The sequence below is a fragment of the Peromyscus eremicus genome, chromosome 4 (genome assembly GCF_949786415.1).
Source record: "Peromyscus eremicus chromosome 4, PerEre_H2_v1, whole genome shotgun sequence".
Classification (NCBI taxonomy): domain Eukaryota; kingdom Metazoa; phylum Chordata; class Mammalia; order Rodentia; family Cricetidae; genus Peromyscus; species Peromyscus eremicus.
In genome coordinates, this window is record NC_081419.1 from 101203019 (window position 1) to 101228698 (window position 25680).

General features: G+C 50.9%; 1 protein-coding gene across 4 annotated transcripts in view; it reads right to left on the reverse strand.

Moving 5' to 3' along the window:
* Window positions 1–302: 302 nt before the first annotated feature.
* Window positions 303–25680, reverse strand: part of Kcnip3 (potassium voltage-gated channel interacting protein 3) — a 74151-nt gene continuing 48773 nt past the window's right edge. For 3 of the 4 annotated variants that reach the window (XM_059261362.1, XM_059261364.1, XM_059261365.1), the window contains 7 exons: window positions 9731–9855; window positions 9243–9312; window positions 8931–9001; window positions 4145–4252; window positions 3687–3791; window positions 3005–3067; window positions 303–2198 (listed from right to left, as the gene is read on the reverse strand). In XM_059261362.1, the coding sequence (XP_059117345.1) occupies window positions 2151–2198; window positions 3005–3067; window positions 3687–3791; window positions 4145–4252; window positions 8931–9001; window positions 9243–9312; window positions 9731–9855 (590 nt within the window). In that variant the 3' untranslated portion in view covers window positions 303–2150. The remainder of the gene's footprint in view (window positions 2199–3004; window positions 3068–3686; window positions 3792–4144; window positions 4253–8930; window positions 9002–9242; window positions 9313–9730; window positions 9856–25680) is intronic. The other variant, XM_059261363.1, reaches the window with a different exon arrangement.

Sequence of the window (25680 nt, forward strand, 5' to 3'; positions counted from 1 at the left end):
AAGAAAAATGATCTGGAGATGAAATATAAATGACATCGCAGAAAGCCGCTGTGTCCTACAGTCTTTCGTGTTCCCAGCTCCAGCGCTGGAACAGATATCCATCGGAGGTCCCCAGGGTCCTTGGTGTGTGCCTTTTCCCCTCTCCTGATGTCACATTGGGAGTCTGAGGGTTTCTGGATATTTCCTCCCTCAAAGCCATCTGTCAGTGTTCACCATCAAGCTACTGGGCAGGAACTGTAGTTAACAGCAGCAGGGAGGGACCGACTGATTGACAGTTCAGATAAACCCGAAGAGAATCCATCTCCTTTATCAAGTTTATTTTATTAAAATATATAGGACTGGATATTGGTGGGCGCTGAGACAGGAACCACTCTCCCAGGCTGCACCCAAGGGAGACACTTCTGCCATGCAGACATGCGGCCAGTCTATGTCCCTGCCAGGGGGACAGACCCCTCCTAGTTGGGCGTGCAGCCAGAGGCTAGGGGGTGGGGTCAGTTAGAGTGGTAACCTTCTCCTGTGGCCTTGGCTTCTCACCAGCACAGGAACCCCATTGGGAAGGGCCAGGCTGGGGTAGGGGAGGTCCCTGAGCCAGGGAAAGCTGATAGTCTCTAGATGGGGTAATGGGAGCCCCCAGTCAGGATGGAGATGGGGTCAGTGCAGCCCTGAGATGGGGGTCCACCTGTGTATGGGGGCCACTGTCACCCTGCCTTTCCTCTAAGGACCTCCCTTATCCTGGGGCTGGCCTTCTGGGGGAACACCCACTGACTCTCAGAGCTGGGCCTGAGCAGAGACTGGGCTACAGCTGATGGAATGTATTTTGTGGGAATGTTCCATTGGGGGAACATGCTACCTGGGACATGGTCCCTTATGGGGGAGGCCTGGGCAGGCAGGAGCAGCTCTCTCCTCCCGAGGGTCTGTGGACCTGCTGCCTGGTCACAGGTCCCCATCCCTTATGGCTAGCTTCAGCTTAGAGCTGATGGGGGCTCCCATCCCCGGGGTGCAGCCCAGGCGAGCACGGTCCTCGGGTTTGTGCTTTAGAATGTTGGCGAGCCAGGCTGGGAAAGAGCTGTGAGACCCCAAGGCTCTGAGGCACAGGATGGATTCTGAGCGTCTTCCTCAGGCCATTGAGTCAGGGCTGTGGAGACCCAGGCCTCCCCCAACCTGCTTCCCCTTGTGGGCATGGCCTGATCTGTTAGGGTGTTTGTGCTTTTTGTATGGGTTGGGATGAGCCTGTTCAAGGGCCGCCACAGAGCTATGGCCGATCCACTGTGCCAAGGAACCTGGCAAGTGGCCAGGGAAGAGGAGGGGGCTGCCCCCTACTAGGCCTTTCCCATTACAGTCCAGCTCCCTAGTTATCAGTCCCTGAGCCAGGTGACCTCCCCCTAGAACCAAAGAGAACCTTGGAGAGGCCAGCCTGGTGCTGGGAGTTGGGAGACCTCTGTCCACCACATTCCCATTGGCCAGTTGATGGTCTGGTCCATCACCCAATAGTGTGGACAAATTGTTCCCCCAGCTTCTCCAAAAATCTCAACCCTGCCCCGCTCTTAAAGGACATAGCCCAGTGGCCTCTCACGATCTATGCTCACCCCACAATAGGTGGCCTGGCACTGGGGTTCTGGGACCCCAGACGAGCATAGCATGAAGTTGCAGGCTCAGCTTCTATCATTATTTCTCCCCTCCTCAGACCTCTTCTCTCTTGGCCCCTGTAAGGTTTCTGGGAACTTTCTAGGGACGTGGGTCCATGGGCAGTGAGTAGCCTGGTCTCCCAAGTGGTAGAAAGGACACAAAGGACCTTTGCTTTGTAGATCAGGCACTCTTGGACTCTGAGCTCCTTCTGGGTAACATCCAAGGCTGGCCACCCCAGAGGCAGCCTCACCTATTGACCTGGGAATAGCCGAGGGTGCCTTCTGGCTGCCACCTCCTCTGCCAAGCCAGAGGAACCGTGTGTGTGTGTGTGTGTGTGTGTGTGTGTGTGTGTGTGTGTGTGTGTGATGGAGAGACTGTGTCTGTGTGTCTGTCTTGGGAGTAAACTGCTCAGTTTTTGCAAATATATTAGAAAAATGTTTCTCATAGAGGCTGCTCATATGAGGCAGGATTGAGGCTTCTCCAGGCTGAGAAGCAATGACCACCCAGGGTCCCTCCCATATGTCCTAGATGACGTTCTCAAACAGCTGCATGGAGCTCATGATGTTCTCATCCTGTGTGAAGAAAGGAGAGGAGAGGCTGGTCAGGATCTGGGGCAGGGCAGTGGTATTCCCCAACCCTGACTGACTGCAGATTCCTGTCAGGGACTATGTCTCACTAGGTAGATGGAATACCGAGGAGCAGAGAAGTGGGGAGCAGCTGGTCCCAGAGTCCAAGTGGCAGGATGCAGCTTGTCATCCCTAGGGATGGATGGCAGGGTCTGGTCATCACTGATGCACAAAACCCTCCTGGCTCCAAATCAGGTCAGGGACCAGAGCCAAGAAAGCGCTAGGTACCTTTCCCTTAGTGTGATTCTGTCTGGGGGACGGGCACTGGGCTAATCACCCTCCTGCTGACCCCACATTTGCTCTCTGATTGGAGATACCATGAGAAAAGCTGAGAGAGGGGAGTCAGGGCTGGGTGAAGGAGGGGACGCGAGGAGATGGACTCAGGAAAGATGGAAGTTTCCCAGTAAGTGGGGCCTGAGGACAGCTAATGGCATCCACCATGCACCCTGGCAGGAACAGGATCCTGTGTGTGAGGAGGGAGGGAGGGGAAGAGAGAGAAACACACACACACACACACACACACACACACACACACACACACACACAGAGAGAGAGAGAGAGAGAGAGAGAGAGAGAGAGAGAGAGAGAGAGAGAGAGAGAGAGAGAGAGAGACAGACGGGGGGGGAGAGAGAGAGAGAGAGAGAGAGAGAGAGAGAGAGAGAGAGAGAGAGAGACGGAGAGACGGAGAGACACAGAAAGAGACAGAGACAGAGACCACAGCGGCTCCAAGCACAACATCTGAAGCCACCTACCTTCTGACAGGTCTCCAGAAACTCGTCAATGGTCACCACTCCATCCTGGTTCCTGTCCATTTTCTGCAAACCATGTCCAAGGTGAGCCTATCTCCCTTAGGGCCTTCCCCTAGTCCAGCCTGAGCACACTGCGGGGGTGGGGTGAATGCCTTCCTCCAATTCTCCTGGCCCCTCTATTTCCCACCCTTTCCAGGGAACCTTACCCTTGGTGACTCCTCAGGTGGCCTGCTTAGGGGGCTCCCTGCTGGCTCACCTTAGCTTAGCTTCCCAGCATTCCCTCTGTGCCTGCCTAATCCCTCAACTTTGGAACAGAAGCCAGCACTTCAGAGGCACTGGATGACCCCGATAAAATGGAAACCATTGGTTCCTCCAGCCCCTTCAGAACGGAGGCAACTTCAATACTACTCAGGTAGGGTGGGAGGAGGGAGCTTGCTCTAAAACACTGGACCCTGTGTGGGTGCCAGCTGCCTCTGCACCTAGGAGCCCAGAGTGCCTCCTTTTCCAGAGGAAGTTCACTGGGAGAGGGCCTGGGCTTCATTCACTCCCCAAGGGACTCTGACCATCAGCTAAGGTGGGGAGCCCAACCCCATCTCTTCACTGGCATTGGCTGAAGGCTCAACCAGGGTAAGAGGCTCACTAGGGTTGTCCGTCCCCCCCCCATCAAAGATCAGGGCTCACATACCTGGAAGAACCTCTCCACATGCTCCAGGGGCGCGTCTTCCCGCAGGATGGGGTAGGTGTGGCGGCCCATCATGTCGTAGATGGATTTCATGATGGCCAGCATCTCCTGGAGGACAGAGGGATGCATGAGCTGCTTCCACTGCAGGGATGCCTCCCTCCAAGGGCCAAGCTACCACCAGGGCAGTGGTGAGTGCATTTGAGGTGCCTGGGAGCTACAGAGAGTGAGCTGGCTCCTCCTCTCCAGTGACTCCCAAGAGAAACTGGAGATAGATTTTTTTTTTTTTTTTTTAATGCACCTGTCTCCCAAACAAGAAGCTATAGTGACTGTTTAAGGTAAAACTGTTTGGGCCAAACCAGACTGTCTGTGGGACTGGGTGGCAAGGTCACAAGGCAGGGCTGAGAATCACCAGGCTAGTGGCGTCAGGAGAGGAGGGAAAGGCAGATCTGCCAACCCAGTACCTCTTTGGTGATGTAACCATCCTTGTTAATGTCGTAGAGATTGAAGGCCCACTTGAGCTTCTCATGGACTGTCCCTCGGAGCAAGATGGAGAGCCCGACCACAAAGTCCTGTAGAGGAGAGGGAGGGTGAGGAGCAGCGGCCATGGCTGGGGTTCCCTTTCCAGCTCACCATGTGACTCCCACTGAAAGTCACCTTCCTTCAAACGAGGGTCTTCCACAGTCGAGTGGCAGATGTGTCCCTTCAGGTGGTCAGCATGTGGGTGTGTGTGCATGTGTGTGAGGTTGTGTGTCCTTATGTGTGTGAGCACATGCATAACTGTGCCTCTGTGTGTGTGTGTGTGTGTGTGTGTGTGTGTGTGTGTGTGTGTGTGTGCATGGAAGTCAACATTGAGTCAAGCAGAGACTTAACTGTTAGTTTGGTGGCCTGTGCTCATTTCATGTATTTCTGCTGTCTGGGGTGATCCTTCAGCACAGGGGAGTGTTCTACTTTAGTCCACGAAGCGTCTACAAGTCAAAGGTCCTTGAACCCTTTTAGCTTAACAAGCTAAGTGCACAGTGTTCAGTCTGGTTGGCTACTGTCACCTGTGGGATGTGACAGATAACATGACAAGACTCGAATGTTCACACAGTTGCTGTGTACAAATTCCAGCTGGAAGGCATGAGAAGCAAGCCCTCTTCCCCTCCCCACCACGGGGTCCTCTTTGGCTGTTCTGAAAGGAAGGGGATATCCTGGGGAACTGCCAATGGAGGCTGCAGAGGGACAGGGTCGAGCCTCAAAGGACTCGGTCCCCACCCCCAGGTTAGACTCTCTGGCCACAAGGAAGCCCATAGGACAAGGAGAGACCAAGGGAAACAGAATAGCCATTTGTAAGGAACAGAACATTCCAGGAGGAATTAAAAAAAAAAAAAACATAACAAAAACAAGGAGATGCAGAGGTTAGAAACCTGGCATGCCTTACGCAAAAACATAGGACACTGTTTATAAAAGAAGACAGAGGAATAATCCAAGACCAGAAAGAGCTAGCTGGTTGGTTTGAAGGAGCAAGTGGGGTCTTCCAAGAAGTGCACGTGGACACACACACACACACACACACACACACACACACACACACACACAGAGAGAGAGAGAGAGAGAGAGAGAGAGAGAGAGAGAAAGAGAGAGAGAGAGAGATCCCGGGGGACAGTGAGTACCAGGACAGAAACTCCAGGCAGAACCAGAGAAAATGCAGCAAAGTGAGTCAGAGAAATCGGGAAAGATTTCCCAGAAGGCGAAGCTCAGTTCCCAGGCCCCGCCCCCCACGCTTCGAGTGGCACAGTGTGAGATCAGCTACAGCTGAACCCACGGCACAGGAGTTCCTGGGGAAGCTTAGCAAAACTGGCTGCCAAGAGAGGGTTTCCAGAGAGAAACACAAAGCCAACTGGGAGAAACCAATCAATATCAATCATCCATCCATCCATCAATCATCCATCCTTGTCAATAAGGTCCCACACACCTGATCAGAGTCATCTGATGGCTTGTTGAACAGTAGCCCTGGGGGAATGATGCCTGAGAAACACCCTCCCTGGAGTTCTATCCATGCAGCAGGCAAAAGAGAGGAAGGGAAAAAGGTATTTCCGGGGGATACCCAGTGGCTATCACTTCCCACACACTCTTTCCAAGGAGCTGCTGGGAGATGCACCCTTGAAAAGAGAGCAAAGCCAGGGAGAAGTTTAGGGAGTCCCCAGTTCAGGGGGCTTGACCTGGGGAGGGGGAAGAGAAAGCAGGTCCAAGGAGTCTGATGGAGCTGGAGATCTTTCCCTGAGTCACATGACACCTGACTCCTGCAGTCAGGTGTCAAGAGGAGGGGGGAAAAGTGTGTGCTCAGGGAGGCTTAAGACACCAAATCTAAACGAGGGGTTGTGGAAACATGTTACAAGGAGACTTTGGGCCTAAAGCTTTTGGTGTAGGGGGTCACCCAGTTTTCCCAAAGTCTGCCCTGTCAGTCTACTGGCCTTGGAAGTCATGAAAAAAAATTCAAAGGAGAAACGAGGTGGGGTTTCTTACACTCTTAAGCTTGGGAAAGTGTTGGTGTGGTTTACCCAAGCAAGGAAGATCACCTCCACATTGCCCGCTCTACAGGCCTTCCCTCTAGGAGGCTGACGGGTATGGTGTCTAGTTTGGATGCGATCCTTCTCAAGTAGACCACGAGGGGGCGCAATCACTCTATCTTCTAGAAACCTTGCATTTTGCCACACAGCCCGCAGCTAACAGAGGACTGAGAACTGTCCCTGCAAGGCCACCGGAGGGCCTCATTTGTCAAGCAGCATAATTTCACGTGTGATCACCACCAGTCTTAACTCCAGGCTCCAAGGTGTAAACTCCAAAGAGGCACCCAGGACTTACTCAGGTTTCCAAGTCAAGATCCCAAAGATGAACATAAAGAAGCTGCTAAGAAACCTGAGATGACAGTTCACACCATATTAGGGAGGCCAACTTGGTCAGTAACATGGAAGCCGTTATAGGGTTGGGGAGACAGTACAAAGAGGTGGCCCCACCCTCCAGACACGTGATAGCTCCACTTTCCAAACGAGCAGCGTGTCCAATGCCGTTTCCAAGCTGGGTACCTGGGAGTCACCCACAGTTACTGAAGTGTTTGGAAAGCTCTGTACTTCTCTGGTAAGATAAACCAGCTGAATTAGAAAGGGCCTTCGTGGCATGGACTGGTAAGGCACATCCATGTTCAGCACTGTCCACAGCAGGTGGAGGAAGGGCAGGAGGGACCTGGGACCACATCCGCTCGGCTCCGCTGCATCCGCTCGGCTCCGCTGCAGCTTGCCAGTTTTACTGCCTCTGCTGTTGCCCTTCATTTTGTCAAGGGTGGGAAGGTTCTGAGATGTTGAGTTGGGCTAAGTATCTTCCAGAGAGCACTGTCCACCCACCTGAAAGGATCATTCTAGACTCCTGGGATCCTGGCCCCCGGGGGCACACTGAGGATGGAGCAGGATGGAGCAGTAGAAATATGTGCCCCGCCCCCTGCTTCCTGTAGAAAGCTTCCCAGAGCAGAATGCCACAACCAGGAAGTTCCTCGGGGGACTGAAGCCAAAGAGATTCATTTCACACACAGAGAAGTGTGTGGAAGACTCTGGAAGGTATCAGTGCTGAATGACCCGAGAAGGTGCCAGAGGTCCCATCTCAGCCACTGACGTGCCCTGCTTCCCAGACACATCACCTACCCCAAGATCCCTCTCTATGTCATTTAGGAAGGGTCCACAGGGACAGGAAGTGGTGATCACAGGAGGGGGCGGGCACCATGACCTTCCTGGTCCATGGACTCACAAAAGGGTCCTGAAGCTGACCGAATGGTTTGTTGACGGATAGGTAAAACTCCCCTACATGGTCGTGGCTGGGTGCCTCTCACTGGATTCCTTTCCATGCTTCTCCAAGAGGCTCTGGTCCCAGGGCGGAACCTCAGGAACTGGCCACAGGGGAAGCCTGGGGAGGCCACACAGTTCCCGGCTAGCTCCCTGTTCTCCTTGTGTTTTCTTTGTGCAATGACTTCGGTGCCTCAGGTGTTAATGAAAATAAGTGGTAACTATACTGTGTGTATACAGAGGGAATGGCCTTTCTGGTGGGCGTGGGGGCTGTGGTCCCAGAGCTGAGCCCGGGCTCCCAGGCCCATCCGGTGTATCACTGTGGCTGGTGCTGTGTAAAAATAACCCAGTGGCATTATTGACGAGTTATTATTACCCCGGCCTGGCTGTCCACGGCCTTTCGGAGCCGTGTGCTTGCTAGACCGCTTTCCTGCTGGCCGTCCTTGGCCTTGGAAGCCAAGCTGGGGCACGTATCGATCAGGCTGGCTCTCAGTGAGGTCCTCTCTGAAGAGGTTTCAGCTTTTCTCCTGCAACTATTTTTAGGGACCTGGGCTCCACAGATGGGGCCTGTCTCAAATGACTGCATGTGGCCAGCCCTGGGAGGAACCCATGATACCACTGCTCCTGGGGAGCCCAGGCTGTCTGGAGCGATGTGTGGGGTTCTGGCTTCTCCTTCCCCACTCTGAGCAACACTGGCCATCACTCATGGTGTCCTGCTGGGATGACAACCTGGAGGCCTCAAGCCCACTCAACATGTTCTGAGTGTTTCTGACCTGCTTGCTTAGTAATAAGGTCAGGGAACAATGACTTGAAACCCCACTTTGAGCCATTTGAGACCCAGGCGTGGTAGCTCATGGCTGTGTTCCCAGCACTCTGGAGGCTAAGGCAGGAGGATTACGAGTTTGAGGCCAGTCTGGATTGTACAGAGAGGCCTGGTTTCAAAGAAACAAAAACAAGGGCTGGTGAGCTGTTGAAGGCACTTGCCGCCAAGGCTGACAACCTGAGTTCGATCCCCAGGACCCAAATGGTGCATGAAAGCTGACTCGTGAGAGCTGTCCTCTAACCTCCGCACACTTGCTGTGGCGTGTGCCCCTCCCTCCGCACACTTGCTGTGGCGTGTGCCCCTCCCCAAACACATGATAAATACAGTTTTAAAAATCCTTGACCTCAAAGGTGTAGACTTGCGTCCGGTCACTGCTAGCTGAGGGAGTCCTGGCAGCTTCCCTGGCTGGCTAACGAAGTTGGAGGCAAACTCCCAGAATGGAAGAGAAAGCTAGCCAGCTGCCATCGGTCTCCTTGTGTCCTGAGTGACATGTGGAAGGCTCTGCCCAGGATCGAGTCTGACTCACTCAACAGCCCTAAGAAGTTGGTACTGGGGTGAAGGAACCACTCCGAAGACCACGGGGGCAGGACACAGGGGTCAGCGGGGACCTACCTCGAAGTGGATGGCCCCGTTCCCATCCGCATCGAAGGCGTTGAAGAGGAAGTGTGCGTAGGTGGTGGCGTCTGGGGGAGAGAAAGGGCAAGACTAGAGTTGGGTTATCTGGAAGTCTGTTCCAGTCTCACACAGTCCTGCCTGGAGCTTATGCCCAGTGGGGGTTCCTCTCTGATAGGTCAGAAGCAGCATCAGGCCCTCCAAAGAGGAAGGGGTGGCTAGGAAGGTAGAAATGGTCCCAAGGTCCCCTCCCCAGAAAGGGAGCATAGTCAGGGCTTGGAAGCAGTCGGGGAGGCCTGGCCTTGGACTTACCTCCCTGCGGGAAGAACTGTGAGTAAATGAGTTTGAAGGTGTCTTCATCCACCAGGCCCGTGGGGCACTCCTGCAGGGAGAAGTCACCTCTCAGTGGCCTTGGCCACTTCTGGCTCCATGCCTGACTCCACAGGGCTGACCTCTCTCCACCCTCTGGAAGGATGAGGTGCCCACTACCTGAGGCACAATGTGCCCCTCTGAGCCCTGGGCTAGCGAAGCCTTTTGTAGGGCAGGCAGAAGGCAGGGTAGACGGGGTTGCGGGGCCTGCTCCCTTCATGCCGATGCTGTCCCGACTGGTCCAGCATTGGAGACTGTCACAGAAGGGCACGGTGGCTTTCACAACATCCATGCTGAACCCCACCCCCCCAAATAGCTCTTCCATTACATACGAGCCCTGCAAAGACCCCATTTCCTGGGTAGGAAACAGGAAGGTGGGTCGGGATCTCTCTCGAGGCTCTAATGGGGACTGGGGACACAGGGGCACTCACATTCTTGAAGCCTCGGTAAAGGGACTGCAGCTCCTTCTTGGTGAACTTGGTCAGGGCCTGCAGCTGGTCCAAGCCCTCCGGCTGGTGGCGCACTGTGGACAACTCCAGTTCACTGTCACTGCTGTCTGGAGGAGGACAGAGACCCAGCAGGGGGAGAGACATGTGGTGTGGGCAGGAACCAGGACACAGGCAGAAAGAGAGGGTGGGGGACTCTCCTTGTGTGACTCCCCTGTACCGCCATGCTGGCTGTGCTCAGCGGCGGCACAGATGGGGAGGGGAGTGAGAGGGAGACACGGGAAAGATCTCACCGCAAGCTACCGTTTTTTAGACTATCTCTTCCTGTAGCCCTCCTTGACCTCACAGGAATGGGGAAGGCACCAGCCTTGGTCCACCCCAGCCTGAGGAGCTTGCTGGGTAGGGACAGGGTCTTTATTCCCATTTCTGTTCAAGCAAACGAACAAAACGACACACCAGAATATGTGCCAGGGCTGCCTTGGGGGTAGAATGAGACTTCCGGTGACATTTCCTACCGACCAGACCCTCCCCCATACATTTTCTCGGGAGTGGCATGCATCTTGCTCACAGTGCACAGTAAAAGCTCTGGACAGGAGAACTGCAAGTGTCCACCCCTTGTGGGTAACGTTCTCAAAGTGCTTGTCGTCCGCGGACACAGGTGTAGAAGATCCTTTGTACTACAATCACGTCTCTACCAACAAGGTAGGTCGGAAACTGTACACACAGCCTGCCTGGAGGGCCTCGGGGCGGCCTGCACACTCGGGGCGGCCGGCACACTTAGGTGTAGCCTGCACACTCAGAGCGGCCTGCACACTCAGGACAGCCTGGAGGGCCTCGGGCGGCCTGCACACTCGGGGCGGCCTGCACGCTCGGGGCGGCTGGGCCTCAGAAGCACCCGCCGTTTCCCTGGCCAACCACATACCCTGGTCCCAGGTGAAGAGGTTACCTCTTCCTTCTCTATGTTTCTGTGCTTCTGCTTCATCGAGAGCAGCGGTTCTCAGCCTTCCTAAGGCTTCGACCCTTTAACACAGTCCCTCACGCTGTGCTGACCCCCAACCGTAAAATTTTGTTGCTGCTTTATAACCGTAAATTTGCTACTGTTATGAATTATAATGTAAACATCTGTTTTCGGATGGTCTTAGGGGACCCCTGTGAAAGGGTGGTTCCACCCCCAAAGGGGCCATGACCCACGGGTTGAGAGCCACTTATTTAGAGGCTGTACCCAAAGGCAAATTCCCCAAAGTGCTTTCCAGACCATCTACCTGCCTGCCTCCCTGTTGTAGAGTATTATTTTAAGCTGTGTTACTTTGTTGATGTTGCATTTGTTTAACTCTGTGAAGCCGTGTTGCTGTGCCTGTGTAAAACACCTGATGGTCTAATAAAGAGCTGAGCGGCCAATAGTGAGGCAGGAGAGAGGATGGGCGGGGCTGGCAGACGGACAGTATAAATAGAAGGAGAAATCTGGGGAGAGGGATTGAAAAGGAGGAGCCAGAGAGGGAGGAGGACTCCAGGGGCCAGCCACCCAGCTACACAACCAGCAACGGAGTAAGAGTAAGATTTTCAGAAGTAAGAGAACAGGAAGAGGCTAAGGCTAGGTGGTGTTCATAAGGATTCATCTCCGTGAGAATTTTTTTTGAAAGCTGGGTGGCAGGCCCCCCAAAAGAATAAAACAACAACACTTCCCCTCCTGCTCCATGATGTGGCACCCTGTCCCTAGTTAAGGTGATCCCTTCCGTGTGGGCAGTGGGTCCCAGTCCTCAAGCCCAGGTGCTCCTTCTAGTTCTCTTCTCCATGTCTTTTTCCTTCTCTCTGGTCATTCCCATCTTCATATGGACATCCCGGGCTTTTAAATTTTTTGTGATACTGAACCTGAATGCCGCGTGAACATCGAATGGGTGAGCACTCTACCACTAATCTGTACTCAAGCCCTGGACACCTGGTAAATCTGGCTACCTATCCAATGAAGCCCTGACAAGCCACATGTGAGCCTACAATGCCACTCTGGCTGGTGTCCCAAGAGGATTTGTCTCCAGATAGGGCCACCTGTACAAGAATGCTCACAGCAGCAGTGAGGTTTGTTTGTTTCGTTTTTTTAAAATCAGATAGGGAGCTAGAGACATCTTCGTTTCTCATAGTAGGATGGGCAGACAGATGTGGAGGACACACCCCAGGGAGGAGCCTTCTGTGTGAGCTGCCCAGAGCAGCATGGATGCCGGAAGGAAGGGCTTGTCTTCGTGAGGAGGGAGACTTTTTAGACTGGGTTATAAAAATGCCCAGTAACACGCTTTCTACAGAAACGATATCCTGAGTACAGAAGCACAGGACGGGCTAGAATAAAAGGGGGGAGAAAGGATAAGAAACTCAGAAATTCCATGATGAAAAGATTATTTCATCCCAAAGACAGAACAGAACAATACAGAATATACTAAACTACATCACTTAAACATAGCTGTTAAATATCTGAAGCAAAGTAAATAAGTAAATAAAAAAATCAGAACCACAGGAAGGAACAGATACAGCACAACCATAATTGAAGATATAAACATTCTTTTTCTGCAACTGGCGCAAGTAGATATAAAAGATTCAGAAGCCACTATCAACCAATTTCATCTAATTAATATTTATAGAACACTATACAGAGATTGTAGAACATACATTCTTTTCAAAAGCCTACCCTGTGGTTGCCAGGATATACCAGATGCTGGTACATAAAATGGATCTTACCATAGCAGCAATAAGTTAAAATCCAAATAAATGTTTAGAAAAATCTTAAGTGTTTGGAAATGAAACAATACACTTGTAATGAGCCCACAGGTTGGAGAAGGTAAAGTTTGAACTGAGTGATAGTGAAGACATGGGCTGTCAAGATCTGCTGAGTGTGGGTCAAGTTGTGCCCAGAGAGAATATCATAGCCTTTAAATTCTTCTATCAGGCCAGGCATGGTGGCGCACGCCTTTAATCCCAGCACTTGGGAGGCAGAGGCAGGCAGATCTCTGTGAGTTCGAGGACAGCCTGGTCTACAAAGTGAGTTCTAGGACAGCTAGGACTACACAGAGAAACCCTGTCTCGAAAAATCAAGAAGAAAGGAGGAGGAGGATGAAGAAGATAGGTACCCAGGCACAGTGGCTCATGACTGTAATCCCAGCATTCAGGAGACTGAGGCAGGAGGATTGCTATGAGAGTTGCAGGCCATTCTAGGTTACAGAGTAAAATTCGATCGAAGAAGAAGAAGGAGGAGGAGGAGGAGGAGGAGGAAGAGGAGGAGGAGGAAGAGGAGAAGAAGAAAGGAGTTCAAGGCTATCCTGGTCTACAAAGTTAGTTCCAGGACAGCCAAGGCTACACAGAAAATCCTGTCTAAAAAAACAACCAACCAACCAAACAAACAAACAACCAACCAACCAACCAACCAACCAACCAAACAACCAACCAACCAACCAATCAAACAAACAACAACCAAAAGAAGAAGGAGGAGGAGATGGAGAAGAAGGAGAAGAAGGATGAGAAGGAGGAGGAGGAGAAGGAGAAGGAGGAGGAGGAGGAGGAGGAGGAGGAGGAGGAGGAGAAGGAGAAGAGAGTTGAATAAAAAGCAGCGATACAGACTCTTACACCGAAGCCTTTTAGGAGCTGGGAAGGTACCTCAGTTAGTAACACTGTGAAAGCATGAGGACCCGAGCTCCTCCTCAAGGTAAAAACAGATGTGTGGGGCCAGTGAGGGGTCCCCTGGGTACAGACACTTGCAATGCAAACCTGACGACCTAAATTTGGCTCCTGGGAACCCACAGATAAAGTCAGATGTGGTGTAACGTTCTTCTGTAATTCTAGCGCTCCTATGGTGAGGAGGTGGGGTGGTGGTGGAGACAGAACTGCCCGGAAGCCATGAACCTGTGCACTGTCCTGAAGACACAGAGCACAGGAAAACAGGGTGGAAGATGAGAACTGACTCCCACCAATTGTCCTCTGACCTCTCTACATGCACCATGACATGTGTACCCACAAGAACACACACACACACACACACACACACACACACACACACACACACGTATAACAAAATAATTTAGAAATTCAAGGTAAACAGAAGAAAGGCCATTAACAAAAATATAGTAGCACTTGAGCTGAGCCAGGCCTGGTGACTCACAGTCTGTAATCCTAACACTCAGGAGCCTGCTGCAGGGGGATAGTCCCCAGTTCAAAGCCAGACTAGGCTACATTTCCAGACCCCGTCTCCAAACAAACAAACAAACAAACAATAACAACAAAAACAACAAGTGATAATGATAGAGAAAAATAAGAGTAGAGCTCAAGAAACAATTAAACAAATAAATACAAACAAAAACCTATAAAGCCATTAAGAAATCCAGTAGGAAATCATAGGCTGGGAAAACATATTTCTAGTGCATATATCTGATGAGGGCTCATCTCCAGAACATGTAACAAAGTTCTGCAAGCCAACAATAATATAACTGATAACTACACCTTCCCCAAAAGATCTATAAATGGTCAGTACAAGAAGGGCTGCCCTCAGCACCAACCCATCAATCAAAGAAATGCAAATGAGCCAATGTAAATGGTGATTCGTCCAATCATCTGTCATACCCATGAGATGGATGCAGTGAGTGTTGGTGAGGGTGTGAATCTCCTGGGAGCTTGTGTACTGTTATGGCAAGTATATAAAATGGTATACTCAATGGGCCACTGCTTGGCAATTTCTTAGGAAACACTTATCAAACTTATGACCATAATCACATGGGGTAAATGGGGATTCACAAAGTCTACAGGAAGACTTGTGCACGACTATTCAAAGAAGCCTTATTCTTATTAATGTTTTCAGCAACAAAACTGAAAGCCGCCCAGTCAATAAAAGCATGGATATGTGGCCCATTCATTATGAAAGAACAATATTCTTTATTAAAAACAAACAAGGATCTATTTGTCCATAGCAACACAAAGCCATCTCAAAAGGTTAAACTGAGGCAGCTTTTTCTCAACTCCACATTTAGTAACATGACCCAGTATGGGCTGTGAGTCCCAGTTTAAGACAATTTGCTCTAGACCAGTGGTTCTCAACCTGTGGGTCAGATATCCTGTATTCAGATATTTACATTACAATTCATAACGGAACAAAATTATAGTTAAAAAGTAGCTACAAAACAACTTTATGGTTGGGGGGGGGTCACCACAATATGAGGAACTGTATTAAAGGGTCACAGCATCAGGAAGGTTGAGAACCACTGTTTTAGGTCTAAGTAAACACCGATGTTCATGGACAAAGCCTAAAACTAAGTCTGTGAAGACCAAACAGGTCTGGGACGATCTGCCATGTGCCTGTGCATGTGTGTGCCATGTGTGTGCAGGTGCCCACGGAGGCCAGAAAAGGGCCCAGATGCCCCGGAGCTGAAGTCACAGGTGGCTGTGGAGTGGGGGTGGGGGGGTGGGGGGTGGGGGGGTCGGGGAGACAGGGAGGAGAGAGAGAAGAGGCTGAAAATGGACACTTTTTTAAAATGACAAAGCCAGGCATGGTGATGTGGGGGAGAGTGTGCAGTCTGAGGCTGAAGGGTTGTGAAGGCCAACCAGGAAGACAGAGAGTCCGGGGCTAGCTCGGGCTACTCGGCGAGACTGTGTCTAGAGAAACCAGCAGCAGAGGACAAAGTGTCCCTGACCCTGGCACTTTAAAAGCCAAGCAAACAGTCAGTTCTCAGAGGACCACCAGTGATCCTCACACCACCCAACACGGTAATCTTGGTCTCCAAACCTTGTAACAGTGACATTAGGAGGGAAGTCGGATGCCGTTTCACTCCAGAAGACAGATACAGGGTCATGACCCAAATGCTAGCCAGCTGTGCTTCACTGTGGTTTATTTTATGATAAAGTGTATGATAATTAAGATCTGGGGATTATAAGGAGGGAAAATTTATGAAAATCTTACTGATAACCAAATGTAGTGGCGTACACTTGTGATCTCAGCACTTGGGAGGCAGAGACTGGAGGATCAGGAGCTCAGGGCCAGCCTTGGCTACATAGCAAGTCAAGGCCAACCTGAGCTCTGTCAGCCCATGTCAAGAGGACTGAGGAGGATGAGGTGGAAGAGAAGGAGGAGGAAGAAGATGGGGAGGAGGAGGAGGAGATGAATTCCTGAAAAGTCAATAGCAGCCCTCTGCACCAGTAATAGCCACCCCGAAAACACACTGAAAATAAGAGGAAACACCCACAGGAGCAGCACAACCCAAAGACACTGAAGCAGTAAGGGAGACCTAAGGGACCTCTGCAGACAGATGGACGTCCCTGCTGCATAGGGCCACACGATAGTAACATAATATTACAGAGATGGATAATATTACAAACACACCATTTCTCCTTAAAGTCATATATATGCATAGTCAATGAATTCCAATAAAAAAATCCAGGGTGGGGTCTGGGGAGATGGCTCAGTTGGTAAAGTGATTGTTGTGTCCCCAGTACCTGTATAAAGAGATGAGTGAGATGGTTCATGCTTGTACTCCCAGTGCTAGGAGGTGGAGACAGTGGGATTCCTGGGACCCCCTGTCCAGCCAGTCTAACCTACTTGGCTGATAAGAAACCCTATCTCAAAAACAAGGTGGCTGACCCCTGAGGAATAACATCTGAGGTTGACCTCTGGTTTCCATGTACGTGTACACACACACACACACACACACACACACACACACACACACACAGAGAGAAATCCAGTTGGATTTTTCTAGAACCTTGATAAACTCAGTCTGGGTAAGGAGGTTTTCCTATTAGAAATCTACCCTATCTGTGTATGGCACAGCCACTACGAGAACACTGTGTGGCTGTGATATGGGTGAATCCACTAACCAGCTGCCCAGGGAGCGCCGAAGTATTAAGGGGATTTCACAGTTTGTTTAGTAGGGAGCATTAGAAACTGGGCATCCATATACAGAGAACAAAGCTACACACCTCTGGATTCTAGCACACAGCCAGATGACTAAAGACCCAGGGGTAAAAGGGAAGTGACAGAGTTAACATCTGATGGAAATGGACCAGTGGTGTCACTGCACATCTGAAATCAACACTAGTTGAGGCAGAGGCCTGGACCCACATAAGGCAAGGAAAAACTAACTCCTGGAAATTGTCCTCCAGATGTGAAAGCACACACACCACACACACACACACACACACACACACACACAGAGAGAGAGAGAGAGAGAGAGAGAGAGAGAGAGAGAGAGAGAGAGAGAGAGAGAGATGCTCATGCCCTGGTTGACTCCTTCCCTTCTCTTCAGGATCCCAACCACCATTTTATAGTTAGGCTGCTCTGCCTTTGACCATGCAGCTTCTTCTTCTTAGGATGCCAGAGGAAGCTTCTGGAAGCACATTTGCTCCTAACCTGCCTCAAGCCTACTACAAAATCAATTGGTGTCCCCTCCCAGCGTCCCCCAGCTCAGACTTCACCTCTGACATCTCTCTCCTCTCCCTCTCTCCACTCAGCTATACTTTCCCATGTCCATAAAACCTACCAGGCATCCTATCCCCACTGGGCCTCTGCTCATATGCCAGTCACCTTTTCGGAGGGGACAAGCCCACTGCTGTCTACCCCCATCCTGGTCTTACACCTTGGGTTGGCTGTGACTTGCTGGCATATGCCTATTTCTGCTTTCTGTGTATGGACTGAATGCTCTACCCAAGCCCTAATGCTCTATGTGGCTAGATTTGGAGACAGGGTATCCTGGATATCATTGCTGTGATTTGGATGAGTGCCCCCCCCCAAAGGTTTGGTCACAACAAGAAATGTCAAGAAAGAAGCAGTTCCCAGCCACTAGACGGGCCAGGGTAGGAGAGGAAGAGCCTTGAGGTTAGGGTTACTCAGAAGGACAAGCATATAGCTATATGGGTTTTGTGTCGTTCAAACTCCAGTGTCTCTCCCACACTGCCCATCAGTGCATCCACTGATGACCAGAGCCCCAGGACAGCTAGAATCCTCCCAGCAGGCCTCCGTAAACCTCAAGGACCTTCCTGTGTCTGTTCCAACACTGGAACTCATGCTACTCTGCTGAGCTTTGTGCGTTAGGGGACTGAATTCAGGGCCTCATGTCTTCAGGTCAAATACTGCACCAATTTCCCTAGTCCTGAAGCTTTTCTTCATGCTTCCCTCTGTGCATGACCCACTTGTAGAGGCTTGAGAAACATGGCTTAGATCTTGGATTCACTAAGGGGACCTACACAGGGCCTGGGCAAGGGGCCTTCTTGGCCTGCTCCAGTACCTGAACCCACCAAAGCTTCCTTGTTGCTGACACCTCTGAGCAGCTGCCCTGAAGGCCTCCTGTGTCTTGCCACAGTATGAGAGGAGGCAGAAACAAGAGTAGACTGCCCCCTTAAACCTCTGAGTTGGCTGAGGACCCCAGAGTTCTTTCTTTGTAGAAGACTACAGAAGCAATGCGGTACTCACCGGCTCCAGGCCCTGTGAGCTCAACCTTTCCAATACTCTGTCCCCACCTCCTCCCCAGAGCAGCTGAGTTAGGGCCCCTCAGGGTGCAGCAGCACACTCATGCATCCCACAGTCACCATTGTGTCACATTGCCTGGCCAGGGACAGGCAGAACTGGCAGAGAACAGACAAATCACCAGGGACACCTGGCATAGTTAAGATTGAATCCAGCACTTTAAAAACATCTCTGTGGTCATCAAGGGGAGAGCTCCTGGGCTCACTCACACGAGACTGTTGGATACAAAGTTGAATTCCACTTATTTTGGGATGTCCCAGGACCACTAAAGTCCTTAGTGTGGTCCCACACCAGTGACTTTACATCAGCCCAGCCCACCCATGGGCCACGTGAGTTTGAGGGTAACCATGGATGTAGTCCAATACAAACACTGTAAACTGACTTAAAACATGAGATTTTGAAGTTTCAATTTTTTTTCTTATTATAACTCAACATTATATTGTAATGTCAAAATGCTAGACACACCTGTGACCTAGACCCTGTGGTCCCACAGAAGAGTCCCAGTGACATCCGTGGAGGGAGCAGAAGCCACGGGGCAAGACTCCCACTTTAGTCTGAGTTGTCTCTTTTACCTGTAAAGGAACTCAGGACCTTAAGGAAGATTTCTGAGTCTGTTAGCTTCCCATCACTGTAACAAAATACCTGAGGTAAACAGATTGCAGGAAGGAAAGTTTGTTTCCATCAGGGTTTTGGATAGTTCAGTCCATGATCTCCAGGTCCTTTTGTTTTGGAGTAATGTCCACCTAGCACATCACCACAAGAGTACAGGGCCCCAAAAGCCTGCTCATCTCTCTGGGGCTGGGATATGAATAGAGAAAAAGAATCTGGGCTCTCAAGGAGGCTGGGGAGGTAGCTCAGCTAATAAAGTACTTGCCATGCAGACACGAGGACCTGCATCCAATTCCCAATGCCCCTGTAAAAAAGCTGGGTATGGTGGTTTGCTTGTAATTCAGGTACTGGGGAAGCTGAGACAGGAGGATCTCAAGGAATTCACTGGCTGGCCAGCCTTGCTGAATTGACAAGCTCCAAGTTCAGTGAGTGACTCCATCTCCCAAGGGTGAACAGCTCCTGAGGAATGACATGCACACATAGTCCCCTTATGGCCTTCCAGTGACCCAACTTCCTCCCACTAGGCTCCATCTCTTGACAGTTCCAAAACTTCCCAAGAGAACCACAGGTTGCTACCACATGCCTGGCCTCAGCAGCTCTACTCAACAATGGAGGAAGATTCCACAAACCCTTTACTCATGTGTCCTTCTTGACGCTAAATCCAGAACCACAAGGATGACACTGCCAGGTGTGGCTGCCCACTTGGGGTAGAGCCTGATCCCCGAAATTTGCAGCAGCTTTCCTTTACTATTTTGTTTTTTGGAGCATAAAATATTTTTGGTCTTTCCTTTGCACAAGTTGGAAGCTTAGCTGGGTGGGGTCTCTGAAGGCACCCCCATTCTTTATTCCATTTTAGAACAAACCTTTATTTTCTCATCTCTTTCAGCACAAGCCTTGACTCCAACATTAAATTTTCTGCTGCTCTTTTTCACTTTAAACTGTACGTTTTGTATTTCTTTTTGCCTTGCTTGCTCTTTTTCACTGTAGACCTTTGTAACGGTGATTACTAATAACCATGAGACAGAGTCAACGTTAGGCTGTATTGAAATCTCCTCTGCCAGGGAAATCGGTAACAGCCTCAGGCAGATTTTGTTTGTTTGTTTGTTTGTTTTTTCAAGACAGGGGTTCTCTGTGTATCCCTGACTGTCCTGGAACTTGCTCTGTAGACCAGGCTGGCCTCGAACTCAGAGATCCACCTGCTCAGGCAGATTTTTAGGACAAAGGCAGAAACCAGCCACATTCTTTGCCAAAATATCACAAGAATAGTTTCTAGCTCAATTGCTAATATTGTTCCCCTCTGAAACCTCTTGAGCTGGGCCTCCGCAGTCCACATTGTACTGCCTTCCATGCTCCTACTAAGATTTCCCATTAAGCCCTGCTTATAGCACACAACAGCTTTCCTAGTCCAAAGTCCCAAAGTCTTCCACATGCTTCCAAAAGACAGCATGTCAGGTCTGTCACAGCAATGGCCCACTTCCTAGTACCAACTGCTGTCTTAGTTAGTTTTTCATTGCTGTGATAAGACACCATGACCAAGGCAACATATGGAAGAAAGAGTTTATTGAGGGCTTATGGTGTCTAAGGTTAGAGTCCGTAATGGTGGAGCAAGGGCATGGTGTCAGGAACAGCTAAGAGCTTACATCTTGATCCAAAAGTTAGAGGCAGGAGAGAGGGTGATGGTGGTGCAAGTGTTTGGAAACCTCAAAGCCTTCCCCCAGTGACACACCTCCTCCAACAAGGCCACACCTCCTAATCCTTCCCAAACAGTTCTTCAAACTGGGGATCAAGTATTCAAACATATGAGCCTCTGGGGACCATTGCCATTCAAACCACCACAACACCCACAAATATAAAAGAAAACTTAAAATAAAAAATTAAGAGTACTCAAGACTGGATACTTGATGAAGAGATCTAGTTGGCTCCCAATTTTGGTAACTGAAGGATCTAAATGGGATGGCTCCTGGTGAAGGCTTTCTGGATGCATTATGACATGGTGGAAGCCATAGAGATTAGAATCAGACTGGCTTATGTTTGTTTCTATTCTTTTGGGAACTAACCAGGATCCCATCAAAACTGCATTAATCATTTTCAGGCTTCTGCTGGTGAAATTTAATGCCCACGGTAAGAAAGTAGGAACTGAATCCAATCTTGGTATTCTAAGAGGAGATTTTTAGGTGATGATTGGGATTAGATAATGTAGTCAGAATGGAACCCTCATAATGTAATCTTGGTGGCTTTGTAAGGAAGAGACTAAAAGAGAAACACAGGTAAGTTCCTTGACTCTCTCCATATAATGCCTTGCACTGCCTAGGGAATGCTCCCAGCGAGAACCCATTACTAGACAGACCTGAACCTGGAAAGCTCAGAACAGCAGGTAAAGTCAGGCTTCTGTCTTTATAACTTCCCCGGCCTGTGGAACTGTGCTATTGATGACAGACTCTAAACTAATCCACTCAACACCCGCTGTTTGCCAGGTGGTTCTGGGCATGCTGAGGCTCTTAGTGGAGAGCCCACAGTTGTGTGTGGACAGGAACATAGGAACTCTGAAGGTAGTGTCCTTTTAACATAATCCCTGGGGTCATGTGAAGGAAAGGTCAGGGACATTCCCAGGGGAGCTGTGCCCCTCTCTGAAGCCCTCTCTACAGATGAGCTGGCTCAGATCGGAGCATCTCACTGCTGCTCAGTGTTCTTTCTAGAACCACATTTCATCTTATACCCTGCTGCCATCCGGCCAGAGGGTCTGTCCTGTGAGTGGCAGGGTATGTAGTGGCCTCACTCGATGGGAAGCCAGGATCACTGCCAAACCTTGGGGAGGAAAATGGAGGGGGACCAGCTGCTAGTCTAGAACTTAGGAGGTCTGAACTGAGACACAGCATCAATGCCAAGCCCTGGGCCACGGAGGTGGACAAAGGGCAGGGAGTCAGGCTCTGTCAACCTTGCCCCCAAGCCCCCAGGCTAAGGCCCCGGGGACCCTGGCTCTGAGTTCCCACCTCCACTCTTTCAAAACATTTTAAAGCTCGCCCCAGCCCAGTGAACCACACAGGCAAAGAATCTGCCGTGATTCCCATTTCAAAGACCAGCAAACTGAGCCTTGAGGTTAAAGGCACAGCCACACAGCAAGCTAATGAGCCAAGTAGTTAAGAAGGGCTTGGAACCTAGAGAAATACCCAGCCCAGTGCTGTGGGGGTGAGGGTGAGGCGGGGAGGGGGCGGGGGAGGAGTGTGCTCTGGACACCCAGTGTTAGTCCAACATTTTCCCTTCTCTTGGGTTCATACCTGACAGGAAGGCCTTTCTGTGGAGTGGGTGTGTGCATACTAGGCCAGTGTTTCTCTGGGACCTATCAGGCTCCAGGTGCTGGGGAAACACCTCCTCTTCCCCTTCCCAGGAGAAGTCTCTCTCTCCTCAGGGTTTCTGCCCTTCTGTTGGCTTGATCACAGAGCTCTCATTTTATTTCCAGGGCTTAATTGTTGGCTAGAGTACACCTCATGCCCCAGCAAGAACACACTCCTGCCAGCTGGGAGGCTCTAATGCCCAAAACATTTCCAGGAGCTCACAACTGACCCAAGTGGTGGGTCCCAGGTGGAGTTCCAGGTCTAGGAAACAGACTGCTGGAACTCCTCAAATCACAGAGCGGACAGGCCACACCCCTCTTGAGTCAGGGATCTCCAGTGAGGTGCTGAGGCTGTATCAGCTCCACACCGGGATGCCTAGTCTCCTGGACAGGTCTGGTCAGTAGACGACATCCACTGAGAGTCAAGAGTTCTCTGGCTAGGCCAACGGGCAACAGGATGACCGGGACTGAAAGGCAAAGGAGGCGGGGCCGAGCATCTCAGGGACAGTGGGAGGTGCTCCAGCTGGTGATGGGGTGTCATCCACAGATGACAGAGAGCCTCAGATGTACATGCCCACCCCCCATAACCACCTTGTCAGCAGCGTCTGACCTCCCTGCCTCCTCCATTGCTCTGAGCACTGTTCTCCTCTAATCTGTCGATGGCAGCATTCGCGAAGCCCTGGAACCTGATTCCTTATTGCCTCACATCCTTAGTGATGCTCTAGTCTCACACGGCTGTGTCCTTACCACGTGTTGATAGCAAACCTCCCTTCAGGCCACACTGCAGATGGGTGCAACCTCTACCTCCTTCATGATTCCATGTGGGTCTTTCCCACCAGACCCTTGTGCTAGGCAGAATAATAGGTCCAAGATTAATGCCTGGAACCCATGGGTTTATCTGGCCACACAGCAGAAGGGGATTCCAGCTGTAGATGAAGTTAACTAAGGTGGCTGCTCAGCTGACCTTAAGACAGGGATGCACCCTGGATCATGCAGGTGGCTCGGAATAAAGTGGAAGGGAAATTGGAAGAGAGGCCGAGACAGAAGGCTCGGTCTGGTGTTGCCGAAATGGAGGAAGAGGCCATGAACCAATGAGACACCCCAAGAAACAGGTAAAGGCAAGGGAGTATTTGAACTTGTATTTGTAAAAGTACACCTTCACTTGGGTACTCTGGAGGAGAGAGGGATAAGAGATTTAGATAGAAGGATAGAGGGGAGAGAAAAAGACAGAAACACAGGATAGCCTCGGGAGGGCCTGGATCCTTATCCACTGGCTCAGAATTTTATTCAAAAGAGCTTTTTATAACAATGCCAAGGGGCGAGGCAAAAGACCTCCCCCTGCTAGATACAGCCTGGTGCAGACCCTTCCAAACACCTGGTACCCAGGCCCGTGATCCAGTCATCCTCTTATGCAGCCCTGTTGGTAAAGCAAGCTCAGATCTCACTAGGAAACCTCTGTGGGCTCCCACAAGTATTATTCCCAAGAGCCCCCAGGACACCTGTGTCGTCTTAGCAGGGAGACCTGCAAAGCTTACAGAACTGTAATGCAATAACCTTGTGAGGGTTCCAGGTATTTATGATTAAAAAAAATATGCTTTTTCCCCCAAACTTACCCGGTCTGGTTGGAAACACAGAGCATCCCCACAAACCTGTAGCTTCCTCCCTGTATTCCAACCCTCCTACCCCAAGGGTAGACCCTCCTTCCACTCCTTGACCATCTCTTCTCATAGCAAGCTCTAGAAGCCCTGCCTTGGACATAGTTCGAGTCTACCCACTTCCCCCAGTCTCATTGCCCCCCCTCCAGGGTGGCCGCAAATGCCTCCAGGAGGACCCAGTTTACACTTGGAGTCCCAATCCTCCTCCTGTCTGCTCCTGACAAGGAAGCCAGGATTATCACTAAAGTTCCAGGCATCTGCCTATGCCTGGAAATGTCCTTGACTCTGGATGGATGTCAATGTCCCCACAGAAGACCAGCCCCCCCCCCCCCCCCGAGCTGTGTCTTCAAACTGGGGCATGTCACAGTGATCTCTGGAGATGGATAAGAGTCAAGCTGCTGGGTCCCACATCCAGACACCATAAGTCTAGGGAGGACCTCAAGACACAAATGTGTCTGTGTCTGCGTGTTTTACTGGAGATTGAACACAGGGCCTTGCACACACTAGTCAAAACACTCTCCTACCGAGCTGTCTACCCTCAGCCTGTCTTTAACTTTATTTTGAGATAGGTCTCATCAAGTTGCCCAGTCTGGCTTTCAACTGACTCTGTAGCCTTGGCCTCCTCAGAAGCTGAGATACAGGCCTGAACTACCAGGCCTGGCTGGATGTTCATTTCTAATGAGTCCCGGGGAATGTTCCTGCTGCTGGCATGGGGACACACTGAGAAACCCTGAGTACTTGCTTATCCTTGAAGGTCTTACATCTGTGTATTCGGCCCTGCCTGGCCCTGGGTGTCCAGAGTTGGAGTTCCACGCAGAGATTCCAGACCTCTCTGAGAATAAAAGGCCAATATCCCTAAAAGGGAACATGCCTAGAGGCCTCAGGCTTTTGATGCCTGGGGTGGGCATAGTAAGTGTGCTTTTTGAAGCCCCCTTGGATAGTACAATGAACGAGAACCAAGGTCCCATCCAGGCATGGTAGTCAACACACCTGTAATCCCAGCACTAGAGGGGAGGGGGCAGGAAGATCACAAGTTTGGGGTCTGTCTGGGCTACCTAGACGGACACTATTTAACACCTCTCCCTCAAATATCAACAAATGCCCTATATAACTCGACCAGGCCCCCTACACCATGTCCCTTGCTCTCCTTCCCGTCACACCTATCCCCACTGACACTGAAGACACACCATCTTGCAGCCTCTGTCCACTCAGCAGCAGACCCCACTCCTGGCGATCAGAGGCCCCTTCATGCACAATCTTATCAGTATCTCTCCCAAGACCCAGCCTTAGGCTTGGGGGGTGGGGCAGCTGGAGCTGGAGGTAGATAGAAGGCCCCAGTTTTCTCTCCTTGTTGAAAAGATTCCCTCACAGATTCAGAGAATCCTCACCGAGCTGCTGTCTGGTACCAGGCATGGTGCTGTGCTCAGGAACTCTAGCAGGCAGCACATAGCCACGCCCCCACACTGCTAGCACCTGGCCGAGACAAATCATAAACTAACAAAGGAACCCAGACATCCAGCACCTTATGGTGAGTGTGGAGCTGCGGAGAGACCCAGGTGTATGGGAGCTGAGGCTTCTGCAGGGAAAAGGCAAAGAAGGATGTCACATTACCAGTACCTCAGAGACGGCAGAGCTGCAGCACCTGGCGCCCGGCACCCTCCCACTGATCCTCAAGCAAGGGTCAGTGAAGAGCCTGGGGCAAGACTTGGGACTCTCTGTGGAACTAGATGTCAGCCAGCCAGGGAAAGCCACCACCACCCCTGCCATGTTGCTTTAACTGCAGGGGCTTTATGGACTTGCCAGACCCAGAACCCACATGCCAGGCACCAGTTAGAACAAACGCTGGTCCCTCAGC